Source organism: Contarinia nasturtii, unplaced genomic scaffold (assembly GCF_009176525.2).
Source record: "Contarinia nasturtii isolate CC-2019 unplaced genomic scaffold, AAFC_CNas_1.1 Cnas_scaffold_695, whole genome shotgun sequence".
In the NCBI taxonomy this organism is placed as follows: domain Eukaryota; kingdom Metazoa; phylum Arthropoda; class Insecta; order Diptera; family Cecidomyiidae; genus Contarinia; species Contarinia nasturtii.
The window spans coordinates 1,030,337-1,042,875 of NW_022198046.1; the positions used below are offsets into that span (position 1 = coordinate 1,030,337).

The 12,539-nt window shown below is 32.2% G+C and overlaps 3 protein-coding genes across 3 annotated transcripts; 1 reads left to right on the top strand and 2 right to left on the bottom strand.

Annotated features, from left to right (window-relative positions):
* Positions 1-322: 322 nt before the first annotated feature.
* On the bottom strand, positions 323-1,848 carry LOC116340856 (serine protease inhibitor dipetalogastin-like). Its single transcript, XM_031767575.1, has one exon. It carries the CDS (start codon positions 1,736-1,738, stop codon positions 506-508), a length of 1,233 nt encoding a protein of 410 aa, XP_031623435.1. The 5' UTR covers positions 1,739-1,848; the 3' UTR covers positions 323-505.
* Positions 1,849-3,386: 1,538 nt separating this feature from the next.
* Positions 3,387-4,584, bottom strand: LOC116340932 (serine protease inhibitor dipetalogastin-like). The gene has a single exon (XM_031767691.1). The coding sequence runs from the start codon at positions 4,460-4,462 to the stop codon at positions 3,536-3,538; it is 927 nt and encodes a 308-aa protein (XP_031623551.1). The 5' UTR covers positions 4,463-4,584; the 3' UTR covers positions 3,387-3,535.
* A 1,293-nt stretch (positions 4,585-5,877) lies between these two features.
* On the top strand, positions 5,878-7,076 carry LOC116341208 (serine protease inhibitor dipetalogastin-like). Its single transcript, XM_031768136.1, has one exon. The coding sequence runs from the start codon at positions 5,953-5,955 to the stop codon at positions 6,673-6,675; it is 723 nt and encodes a 240-aa protein (XP_031623996.1). The 5' UTR covers positions 5,878-5,952; the 3' UTR covers positions 6,676-7,076.
* Positions 7,077-12,539: the final 5,463 nt, after the last annotated feature.

Genomic DNA, 12,539 nt, shown 5'->3' on the forward strand with positions numbered 1-12,539 from the left:
GAATATAAACTTAATATACATTTGTATATTCGGAACGTTGCTTCATTGCGTCAATATGAACTCAAAGTAAAAAGAAGAGAATTTCTGCAACGTTTTGAATTTACAAATGTATTTTAAGTTTAAATTCACAGTACACAGAAAATATATCTACCAACTATTTTCGTCACAAAATTGATATCAGAAATTTTGTGTTTCAAATTTTGTTTTCGTCACTCGTTCTTCACCTCGATAGAGGTTTTTTATTTGTTAAATTGACTCGTATTTTGGGCCAAAACAGAGAGAGGAGTAACTTCAATCTTATAATGAAAGGAGAAAACATTTCTTTAAGTAATGGAATTTTTTCGTTTTATTTGCACATTTCCTTCCAGCGGCCAAAGTACAATCAATGAATAATTTAAATAGAAGTTACTTAATCTTAGATATTTAAGCTATAAGTCTTGCATTAGATCAATATCAATTATTATCAGAAACTTAAATTATGCTATGCTCAATTATCATTCGATGACTAACATCTGCCTTGATGTTTCACTTTCAAGCTTTTATTGCTCCTGCTAGCACAATTGAATGTGCATTCGTTGGTATAAGTTTTTCCATCATTTCCGCAGAGTGGTGCAAAGTTTCGAGCACAAACACAATCCTCAACTGCGTATGGAACTGGTACAACCTTTTCGTTTTCCTTGCATTCTCCTTTGTGTTTCAAGCTCAATCCATTGATGTTTTTAATGGCGCAATTCAATATACATTCGTTGGTGTATGTATTTCCATCGCTTCCACAGACTGGTGCAAAGTTCCGAGCACAAACACAATCCTCAACTGCGTATGGAACTGGCACAACTTTCTCATCTTCCTTGCATTCGCCCTTGTGTTTCAAGCTCAATCCTTTGATGTTTTTAATGGCGCAATTCAACATGCATTCGTTAGAGTATGTATTTCCATCACTTCCACAGGCTGGTATAAAGTTGCGAGCGCAAATACAATCCTCAACTGCGTATGGAACTGGTACAACCTTTTCGTCTTCTTTGCATTCTCCTTTGTGTTTCAAGCTCAATTCTTTGATGTTTTTAATGGCGCAATTCAATCTGCACTCGTTGGTGTATGTTTTTCCATCCCTTCCACAGACTGGTGCAAAGTTTCGAGCACAAACACAATCCTCAACTGCGTATGGAACTGGTACAACCTTTTCGTTTTCCTTGCATTCTCCTTTGTGTTTCAAGCTCAATCCTTTTATGTTTTTAATGGCGCAATTCAATGTGCACTCGTTGGCGTATGTATTTCCATCGCTTCCACAGACTGGTGCAAAGTTTCGGGTGCAGATACAATCATCAGCTGCGTATGGAACTGGCACAACTTTCTCGTCATCTTGGCATTCACCTTTGTGTTTCATTTCTAAGCTTCTGAGGTTCTTTCCCACGCAGTTCAAAGAACATTCGTTGACATATGTATTGCCGTCACTACCGCAGACTGGTTCAAAAATAAGAGTGCAGGCGCAATCTTCCGATGCGTATGGAACTGGAACGATTTGATCGTTGCTGCATTTACCATTGTATTTGATGATCAAATTGTGATTTCGTTTCTTTTCACATTCAAACAGACAGTTGTTGGAGTAAGTTACGTTGTCCGATCCACAAACGGGGAGATATTGACGAATACAGCGGCAGTCAGTAGATGCGGGTGCAGAGTAAATTGATTGCACTAAGGCAACGACTCCAATGATAACGAATAGTTTGTTTACTCCCATTTTTCCAATTTTATTTGATTCTTCTTTTCTTCTAGTTGATATCACGTTGAACACTTTTCGTATAAATCTTTTGTTTTTGCTTCAATTGAACTGTTCGATTTGATTTCTTAGTCTGAACTAATGATTATCCTTGTTACCGGCATGTATTTATATGAAATTTTCAAGTGCGTACAAACGAATTAAATTTCTTATCAAACCGATACAAACGTATTTTGGCGAGCCCAGCAACTGATAATCGACTGGAAAATACCAGTACTAGAAAAATACTCAAAATATCTAAAAACAAAGTACTTCAACGAACAAAGTGAAAGTTATTGTTACTAATTATTGTACGTATGTAAGAATTTTTTTATGTTGATTGAAAATGTGAAACTTTTAGCAATAAACTTTTAATAAAACCCATAGATGATGACGTAAAATTTTTAAGGGGGGGAGGGGTGATGACAAAATTCCGTAGGGGGTCCCTGGAAAATTTTTAGGGGGTCCCTGACGAAGTGAACAATTTGTCGGAAATGAGGATAAAATCGTTTTTTTTTGCTCTTCACTTTTTTGACGAAAATCCCTAGCAAATCTAAAGAATTTTCTCGGCCAAAAAAAGTGAAGAGCAAATAAAAAGGTAAAAAGATTTTAGAGGGGGTAATCCGAACCCTAGGAACCCTCATCATCACCTATGAAATAAACCTATGTCTGTCAAAGTGTATAATTTTAATTCACAAGGCAAATAAACAAACAATAATTAAGTTTATATTTTCATATATGAAATAACGCTCAGCTCATTATTGTAGAACATTTTTGAGAATATTTACGTTAATAATTCCATTTTTAGAAAGATATTTTTAATAAAACAAGCTTTTTGACCAAAAAAACTTTTTCTTTCCGTTGATTGCGGTAGCATATCAAATTGAATAAGTCTAAATATGTTATTTTTTAAGCGGATTATATGATATTAGTTCATAGCGCACACACGAATTCTAATATAAACTTTAACATATATAGGTATCATCTTCAGTTGTTACTATGTTAGCAGTTAGCTCATCTTAAGTTTCGAAAGGGTTCAAAATAATATGAATTGAAGAATAAATGATTATTCATTTGAATTTCATTTTACATTATTCCAAAATCAATATGTACTTTTTGACGATAATAATGTGATAATTCCATATATTTTAGTAACGTTATTCATTATTGGGTGGGTTTTTTAAAGATAAGAAAACATCTGAAACAAAAATAATTTTGGGTGACCCAGTAATTACGCTCAAGATTTTTTTACAGCGATCATATCAATACGTTTTCAGAAAGTATTCCGAATACATATCACTTGACACCTTTTTGAAATAAAATGTTCACCAATTTGCTATGGAGAATAATTTGTTGCCAATCAAGACTGTTTTCAAGATGATTTCATGACGTGTGAATAGATTTGCAACAAATGACCAATTTTTACACATTCGTTTGTCGTCACAATACTTCAAATATGTAAATCAAATTACTGAAATATCTTAAAAAAGAACGGCGTTTATACCCAACGTATATATTAAATGCTTATAATAAATAATCATTCCAATTCATTTTCCTACGATGAGCAAAAACATCGTATTTTTTTTTTCAAAAAAGAAAAATGCGAACAATTCGAAAGAAAGAAAAAGGCTTATGATTATTTCATATAATTCGACCTTTATTTCCAAAGTACACATTTCCTTCCAGAGGTTTTATATGTAATAAATAACTTATATTCTATACATTATTTTAAAATATCATTTTTAGATTTGGGGTTTCAATTGTTGGAAGCATCTCGAGTTAAAAGCAGCTTCCAGTGTGCTTTTGAAACAAACCAGGATTGGTTCGATGTTCACATTCCAAAAGGCATTTATTAGAGTATGTTTTTGCATCTGATCCACAGACCGGTGCATCAATAGCTGGACAAATGCATTGTGCTGATGCAAGAGGTAAATTTTGAACTTTCTTCACGGGTAAAATGTCGATTCCATCACAATTTCCTTGGTGTTTGACTTTCAGTTGCTTGTTCATGCGTTTGGCACAATTTAAACTACACTGATTATCGTAGGTCTTCTCGTCAGTTCCGCAAACAGGCATGTAAATAAAATGGCAGGCACATTCGAATAACTCTTCCGTTGAAAGTGGTATAATGAGAGCTGCATCTTTGCAATCGCCTTTGTGTTTTATTTTCAAATTTTTATTGTGTTTTTTCTCGCAATCAAACTCACATTGATTGGAGTATGTTTTTTCATCTGAGCCACAAACCGGAGATAGAATAAGCGGACAGGCACATTTTTCAATGACCAAATCCAATTCGATCACTTCATCGGCAATCGGAAGATCTTTTGAGCATTCTCCTTGATATTTCAATGTCAGATCACGTTGTTGGCGTTGCGCACATTTCAATGAACATTCATTCGAATAAGTTTTTCCATCACTTCCACAGACGGGAAGGAGCTCCGTGGTACAAATGCAATCGCTGTCTTCAACCAAAAGATTATCTGCACCTTCATCACATTCACCGTGGAATTTAATTTGCAGGTCATGGTTTTGTTGTTTCTCACATCCGAAAAGGCAATCATTCGAATATGTAACACCATCCGAACCACAAATAGGATTATATTCACGTGTACACTTGCAGTTGCCTGCGTTGACAGGTATTGAGTTTATCGATTGCATTGCCAATGAAGCAATTACAACGACGGCGATTAGCTTGATCAGACCCATTTTCTTTAATTGATTTTGAATTTACTGTTAATTCTGACTTCACGTTTATTCACACGATGTTGATTCGTATTTTGATTCAAGTGATCGTTTGATTTATTCGCTTGAACTGATGAAGACTCACAATTTCTTCTGCTATTTAAATGAAATGGTCTATGCAGCACGATGCAGTGAATACAAGAAAATTCTTATCTGTGCTCAAAGTGGTTATGACGAGCCTAAATACACGTAGTAATAATGATGTTGTTTATTGTGGAATAAAAGCTCAAATCAACACATAAAGGCAATCCACTCAATACAATCAATTTATGATATTTAAAAATAAATAGAATATTCTGGTCACTGACCACGATTTCATATTTTTTCTCCATTTGATTGTTCAAGAGTATTGTCATGCTTTTGAAATTACTTGAAGACTCTTCTGGCAAATCATATTGTTGACAGATAAACAACGCTATACTTCTCTGATTAAAGGTAAGTCAAGCGAACGAAAACAAATTGACACAAACATCATACATTGATAAAACTGGACATAATCGGAACAATCGATGAACAAATACAGTTAAAACTATCACAGAAAGTAAAGGCCAAACAATGCTTCCTTGAAGAAGACAAATATTGTTGAGAATGCGGATATTGGACTTTGTTTGAAAATAACAAATCACGTGTTTGTTTTGTTGATCGACATTGTTTCTGTCTTATATGATGGAAAATTTTGAGCGCCCATTAACCGCCATGCATTTTTCCACTGAAGAGGACAATTGGACATAGAAGACCACGTTTTTATTCTTTCGATTTAAATGAAATTTCATAAGGTGGAATTTATTTATATCCAATTTCACAGTGTTTTTTCTATTAAGAATCGTTCTTGCAAAGAATTTTAATTTGCTTTATTTTCAACAAAGTAATTTATTCAATCCTTTCATTTTTCATACGTTTATAATCTTCGCATTTGTCTATATTATGTCGAATAAATTAATACTGCATATAGATGTATCTGGTTCGATTTTGTTGACATTTCATGCGATTGAATTTTAATCAAAGAGACTTTATGACTTTGTTTACTTCAACAAGAGGTCATGTTGTTCAGTGTATGCAACAAGTGGTTGTACCTTACGTTCGAATAACCTTCGAAGAAGAAAATTCATGATCATTCTCATTCGGATATCCATTGAAAGAATTAAATCTATTTTAAAACTTCATAAATCTGTTTGCCATAAAGAAGTAGTTTGCTGCTTTGAATTGAAATTATTTTGTCATTCTGCATTCTGAAAGAAGCAAATAAATAACAAAAGTGGGGATTTTTGACGGTATATTCTAAATGTGATTCCCGCAAATTCATCGCTAAAACAATCAACAATTGCATTTAAATAGCCATGAAAGACGTAATTGTTCATCAGTTCAAGCTCAAACCCGAAACGAATAGTGTAAGGGAAAAGTAGTTTAAAAGAATAGTTTATCTCATGTAAATTTGTGTAAACAAAATCAGAAATATGAATGCAAGTAATATTATCGCAGTGATTGTCGCGGTTTTGGTCGTGCACCATGTCAGTTCCGAACGTGATAAATGCTTTTGTACTCGTGAATACGTACCGATTTGTGCAACCGATGGTGTAACCTATTCCAATAAGTGTTCATTTGAATGTGAAAGGCGATACAGTAATCATTTGAAAATCAAATTCTACGGTGCATGTGATGAACAATTTAAAATTTTAGCATCTAAAGAGAATCCACGAAAAGCCGAAGATTATTGTTTATGTACGCAAAATTTTGTTCCTGTCTGTGGAAATGATGATCAAACCTACTTCAATGAGTGTAAACTTAAGTGTGAGCAAAAACACAAGAAACAATTAAAAATCAAATATCCAGGAGAATGCAAAAATGCCGCTATGCTCTCACCGATCAATTGCATTTGCCATTTCAATTATAAACCAGTTTGTGGTACAGACGGAAATACTTATTCGAATGAGTGTGTATTGAGATGTAACAAAAAACACAATTCAAATCTTGAGGTTAAACATCAAGGAAGATGTGGAGGCGTAATAAGTAACAAGTATCAACAAATACCATTGCTTGAAGAACTGTGCATTTGTCCAACTTTGTATGCACCTGTCTGCGGATCAAATGGAAAAACATATTCCAATAGATGCCTTTTGAATTGTGCACAAGGAAGAACGTCTAATTTAAGCTTGAAACACTTTGGAGCATGCCATTAATTCTCCACGAAAAATATTAAGCTTAAAACTAATATCTAGATTAAGGTTGTAGCTTATTTATTTATAGTCGTTTAAAGTCGATTTATTTATAGTCTCCATTTTTTACACTATAGAATTTTTTTCAATACATTTTTTAAACCAATCCAGTGAAAAGATACACAAATGAAAAATTCACATTTTTAGCTATATCATACTTACTTTATTATGCACCAGCTTAATATAATTTCAAGTTATTTTGCTTTGTAAAATATGTAGTTTGCAACTCTGCTGATTACTATCAATAATTCGTTTTTAACATCGGCTTTGTACTTGAAATGCACAATTTATCTAATATATGTAAATTTCTTACATATAAACATTTAAAACTCTTACGTAACCTTTTAAAAACAAAATTTGTAGTCACGGTCAATGTGTCGAGTATGCAATAAAATATTTCAATACATATTAGTTGTCCTCATTCTAAATGAAATTAAAATAAAAAATATATCACGTTTGACAAATAAAAAAGTACCAACACCTGTTGGTGTTAAAATATTTATTTACATGTTTATCTTACATATTTAAACGAATAAATACATAAATCGAAAGGGTAAGATTTTTCTATCAATTCTTTTATCTTATGGTTGGCTTCGGCTCACTTCTGTTCATGTTCAAATTCTTGTCACGTTCGAATTTATTGAAGAATACTAATGTGTCATTAGTGTAGATTAATCATAACCAAAACAATGCCCAATGAATCTGATGTACAGCTGTATATTCCTTTGTTTTGCGCATTTAAAAAAGCACCGATTAGAGTAAGAAACTCCGTTCGACGCACAAACCGGATTATAGTCCCTCGTGCAAAAGCATCGCAAATATGATCGAATTGGAGTCGATTGTACGTAGTGAATCACCATAAAGGCAATGCAAACGATTAAAATAAAACTTTTGAAACTCATTACTTTGAAGAAAAAAAATTCCCACTAAATTTAAGCGTCGAAGTGAATGCGTCTATTTTTACCATTGAACTGAAGTTATTTTTGCATTTACTCTGCATTTAAATGAGTATTTTTCAGAATTATGCCGTTTTTGTTATTACACTTGTGTTGTAATTAATTCAATGATGACTTAATCGATTACACTATTGGATAAAATTGATTATTCATTTTTGAAAGAAACAAAATAGAGGGAAAATGTGGCATTAGATTCATTTTGCGTGTTGACATCATATTGTAAAATAGTGAAGATTCTAGCTTGTTCTAGATTTTTCCGTTGATTTAGATATTCAAATAAATAAATGATATTGAAATGACATACAAATTGCTGGGAAAACCAATTTTTTCGTCATCAAAATTCAAAAATGCAATAAATTACAAAACGATATTCATCAAAATCTACACTAAAATTGTTAGAAATTTTCCAATTATAAAAAACCCTTTTAAAATATTTTTGCAACAAAAACAGTGCCTCTAACATCGGTGCTACGTAATCAAATTTGATAATACATTGCGTTCGCTACTATTTCAGTGTTATTAGTCATGTTTGAATTTGAAACGTGCGCCAGTGCAAAACAAAACAAAAAGTTCCATGACTTCCATTTATGTTCGCCGCGTTTTGCCATTGAAAATTCAACGGTGCCGACCTCACCGTGTGGCATACGTGATTGAAAACAGCTGATCATTTTACCTATATGTATTCTATTATAGGTAAATGGGTTCATTGATTTACCCTCCATCTGATCAACTATCTTGATAAGAAACGCGAAAATGTAAACAACTTTTCAAGTACTTTGTTTCTCTCGCACCGGCTGATTTGTTTTGATTTACGTTCCCATAAGTATTTATCAAATACCATGTGTAAGTCATGCCGCAAAAACAACCTCCAAATACCAAACTAGGACCAAAAAGACTTGTATGAAAAGGTGAAAAGATAATTTCGTCTATGTCTCCAAATTTCTATAAAAAACTTTGAAATGTTGCGAAAATTAATTACAAGCTTGAAATCATTGTGACGAATACGAATAAATTTGTGCTGGGCAACAGACTGACTTTTTTCTTTTTCAAGTGCAACTTGAATTATTCACGTGGAAAGAGATTGCAAGTTACAATTTAAAATTAATTTCGTTGCTTAGAGCAAGTATTCAATTGTCTAATAAAAGGTGTTATTTTTAAAAGTAAAAAAAACGCATGTGCCCGAAAGACAATTCAATCAACAAAACCATCGAGATTAAGATTATTCTGGCGCTTTCTACTTCATAGAGTGTTTATAAACAAGAAATACTCTATATCACCATGCCATGCTTAATAGACTGATGTCATTGCATTCGATTCGTATTTATTTGCCCGCCTATCTTGCTAACATAAACACTCTTCTACTGATAAACATCAATTTTTGTAGGCAAGTTGTTTGCTGTTGCCACATAAGTCAATTCGGACAGCATGGCCTTAACATTTCAATAGCCTTTTGTTTTACGATTATATTTGATGTGAATTGGCAGATTTGAAAAATCATCAACATTTTCATCAAGTGCTATTGAAATTTTGTTTCTTTGTCGTCATAATCAAAATTATTGGCTTGGATATGTGATATTTCTATAGTAAAATGACTAAAAATAGAATTTTACTCGAGACATTCGACAAAAAATTGTTTTGGCAAAAGTAAACGATGATCGGGTACATTTACAAACAGCCAAATCAAATATAACAACATCGTATCAGATTCCAAGGATGATACTCCAAAAAAAAAGCGTGCGTAGTTATACACATGCCGTATGGCCTATTTATTGTGTTTTTCAAGTCTCTACAATCGAATAAACATATTGTTCATCGATACACGTGGACAACTGTTTTCATAAGACTATTTCAAAAGAGGCTCTTCCCGAATCTCCGATCATTTTGAATCAGGGCTGTTTACCTTTCAATTTTGTGAAAAGTATTGAATACTTATTATGTAAATAAATGATTGAAAATGATGCAACTTGAGCATGAACTTGTTCGCTTATATTTACAGAAATATTTATTTTGACGAAAAGAAGTATATTCAACGACCTGACGAGTCATTCATACATAATCAACTCATATCCAAAACATTTAAATTGCAAACGTGTAAACACAGGCTTCTAAAAAACTGCAAATTTATGAGAAAAAAACAAATGTGATTCACAAGAAGTTTATAACGTTTATTATTTTTGGATATGCTGATCTTTCGATTCGATTCAGTTATTGAATTTTCTTTTCGAAGTCAGTGTCACTACCAGTTTGGAAGTTTTTGGAGCAACATCTAACTTATCTCTTGAAAGTGTAACTGAACGGTATTAAATACGATGAATGATTATGTAAGAGCATATTATAAATGTGACAGTTTCGGTCATCCATTGAGCCAACCGAGATGTTACGAAAAAATGTATTCTTTCATCTCTTATTGTTACTTACATCCAAGTTTATGCCCCGTATGTGGTTTTATGAATAGTCCATATAAAGAGGTAAATTATTTCGATTATTCTACGATATCACATCACTAAGAATGTGTTATATAAAATAAATTTTTCTCTATATTTTAAATATCAGGAGTTCGCTGCATAAAATAAGAGTATGGTCATTGCGCAACATTTACGACATTTATAGACGATGGAAAAAGCAACCAATACATATTTACATTGTTCAAAGATTTAAATAAAATATATTCGGCATTTTATTGGATTTATTTTATCAAACATTTACTTTTACAGCAATATGAATAAACGCCGTTAGAGCGTGTTTTGAGTAAGCTTTAAATTTCCAACCTAACATTTCCAGACTTAGATCATTATCGACCACATATTTTTTATGCGCTTTTTAAACTGTTCTGAATGACATCGTGTTATTTATTGATCCTAGAATTAACAATAAATAAAAATAAAATCAAATTACACTAGATTTTTCTATTTCGCAACTAAATTTTGTATATATTAAATAAAATTTGAAAGGTAAGAAAAAGTGCAGTTTACGGCGTTGTATGGGTAGTTTAAGTTGCCACACATAGGGCATTTACTTGGCTGCGAACAAAAATAAATGCTTGAATACATTTTTTCGTATCTTAAATCACAACTGATAGGATGATTCACATTGAAGCATTTGTAATATGCCTTCACATGATCCTTCATTTTATTTAATATCGATGAATTTCAGTTCGGAGATAAAAATTAAATGTTGCTTCAAGAACTTCAAGAGTGAAAATGACATTGTGTTTAAAGTCATTACAGAATGGTTACAAGAACACTCAATCGGAGTACAGAAAGTGATTCATCGTATTCCGAGATGGTTAAACTTATGTATGTATTGAAAAATAAATTTCATTCGACTTACTTTAAAGATGCAATAGGCTTTTGTTTAATCGATATGAGTTTATTATTTTCTTTTCCGTACAGTGCACGTACTAATTATGTATAATAAAATTAGTTGCATTCATTCGCATATTTTTGCGGGTAATCGAAAAGATATCTTTTTTCGTCAAAACAAATAATTCCGCAAGGAAAGCAAAATATTCAAATGAATACATTTTAAGTTAGTCTTCAAACTGTAAACTCTTCGATTTTTTTTTTACTGTGTCATATTTCAAATGTAATACGAGAAAAATGTTGACCGTAATTTCGCGATAAATTTCATGACTTTTTTTACATATTTACAGCGATTACCACAAGTGTTGTAAATTGCGAAACACTCTGTAGTTGGTTTTGTTACACTTATGTAATGGTGTCATCATAGCATCATCTTGCGTAATAAAGTGCAAACCTTAGCATCAGCTGATTAATTATACCTTACTTTTTTCATAGAAAATGTTATTTTAGATTGGGTAAGTTCTATTTAAATTATTAAATTAAAGAAATGTTTTCTTCTTTCATTATACGATTAAATTCACCCTTCTCTCTGTTTTAGCGCAAAATACGAGTCAATGAAATCAATAAACTTAGTTAGTAGATAAAGTTTAAAGGAAGTGTTCTTTAGGTTAGAAACGTCGTCCGCCACGCTAATAAATAACAAATTCAGTGAGCCTTCGAATATATCAGACTTGGCATTTAACTTTGGAGCAGCGCTCAATATGGTGAACCTTTGCTGGGATCTACCCAGCACATTTGGTAATAACAAAAAAAAAACCACAATGGTCATTGTTGTGCTTTGCTCGCGGCAAATCTAAAATGCTAAAATATTTTTATCCAATGCTTATCGTTGAATCCAAATATTTTTATCTAATGCGTGGGCATTATCACAATGAAATTTTCATTTTTAATTTTCTAAGAATGAGAGAGGCAACGCAATATAAAAATTGTTTGTGTATTTGAATGCAAGCGTCACTGAAAATTTATATCAGATCATTTTCAGATTTGATGTGCAGTATTGCGTCACAGTGAGAACTTCCAAAGAAGTGTTTTTTACTTTATAAAATAAAATAAACTGTAAACAATCCTTTGGAATGGAAAAAAACTTCTTTTTTTCTTTTTTCAGAATCAAGTACAGCTTGGCGCCCTATATTATATTAATAACATATTTAATAACATAATGCAATCTTTGCAAATATGTTATTAACATATTTTCAAACATAAATATGTTGACCGGTAACATATTAATAACATATCTATTTTGTCAAGCTGTAGAATCAAGTTAAAAATGATTGTCATAACTCCATAAAAAAAATCATTTTGGGCTGGTATCGAAATATTAAAAAAGAAAAAAAATATATCCACATTGTTCGTAAGGGGGTAGACACTGTTTTTAGTCTCACTTACTGTTCCTTCATTTTCTAAAATATAGCTCTCCGAACACAATATGAATATGGCATTAATGTTAATAGGTTCTAATATTACTTAGTTTCTTTACTTTCGGAGTTCGTGCTGAATCCCTCATTGTTCA

What these genes read in the sequence shown, in the direction of transcription:
- LOC116340932 (XM_031767691.1), bottom strand. Translation starts at nt 4,462, where the DNA reads ATGGGTCTGATCAAGCTAATCGCCGTCGTTGTAATTGCTTCATTGGCA.
- LOC116341208 (XM_031768136.1), top strand. Translation starts at nt 5,953, where the DNA reads ATGAATGCAAGTAATATTATCGCAGTGATTGTCGCGGTTTTGGTCGTG.
- LOC116340856 (XM_031767575.1), bottom strand. Translation starts at nt 1,738, where the DNA reads ATGGGAGTAAACAAACTATTCGTTATCATTGGAGTCGTTGCCTTAGTG.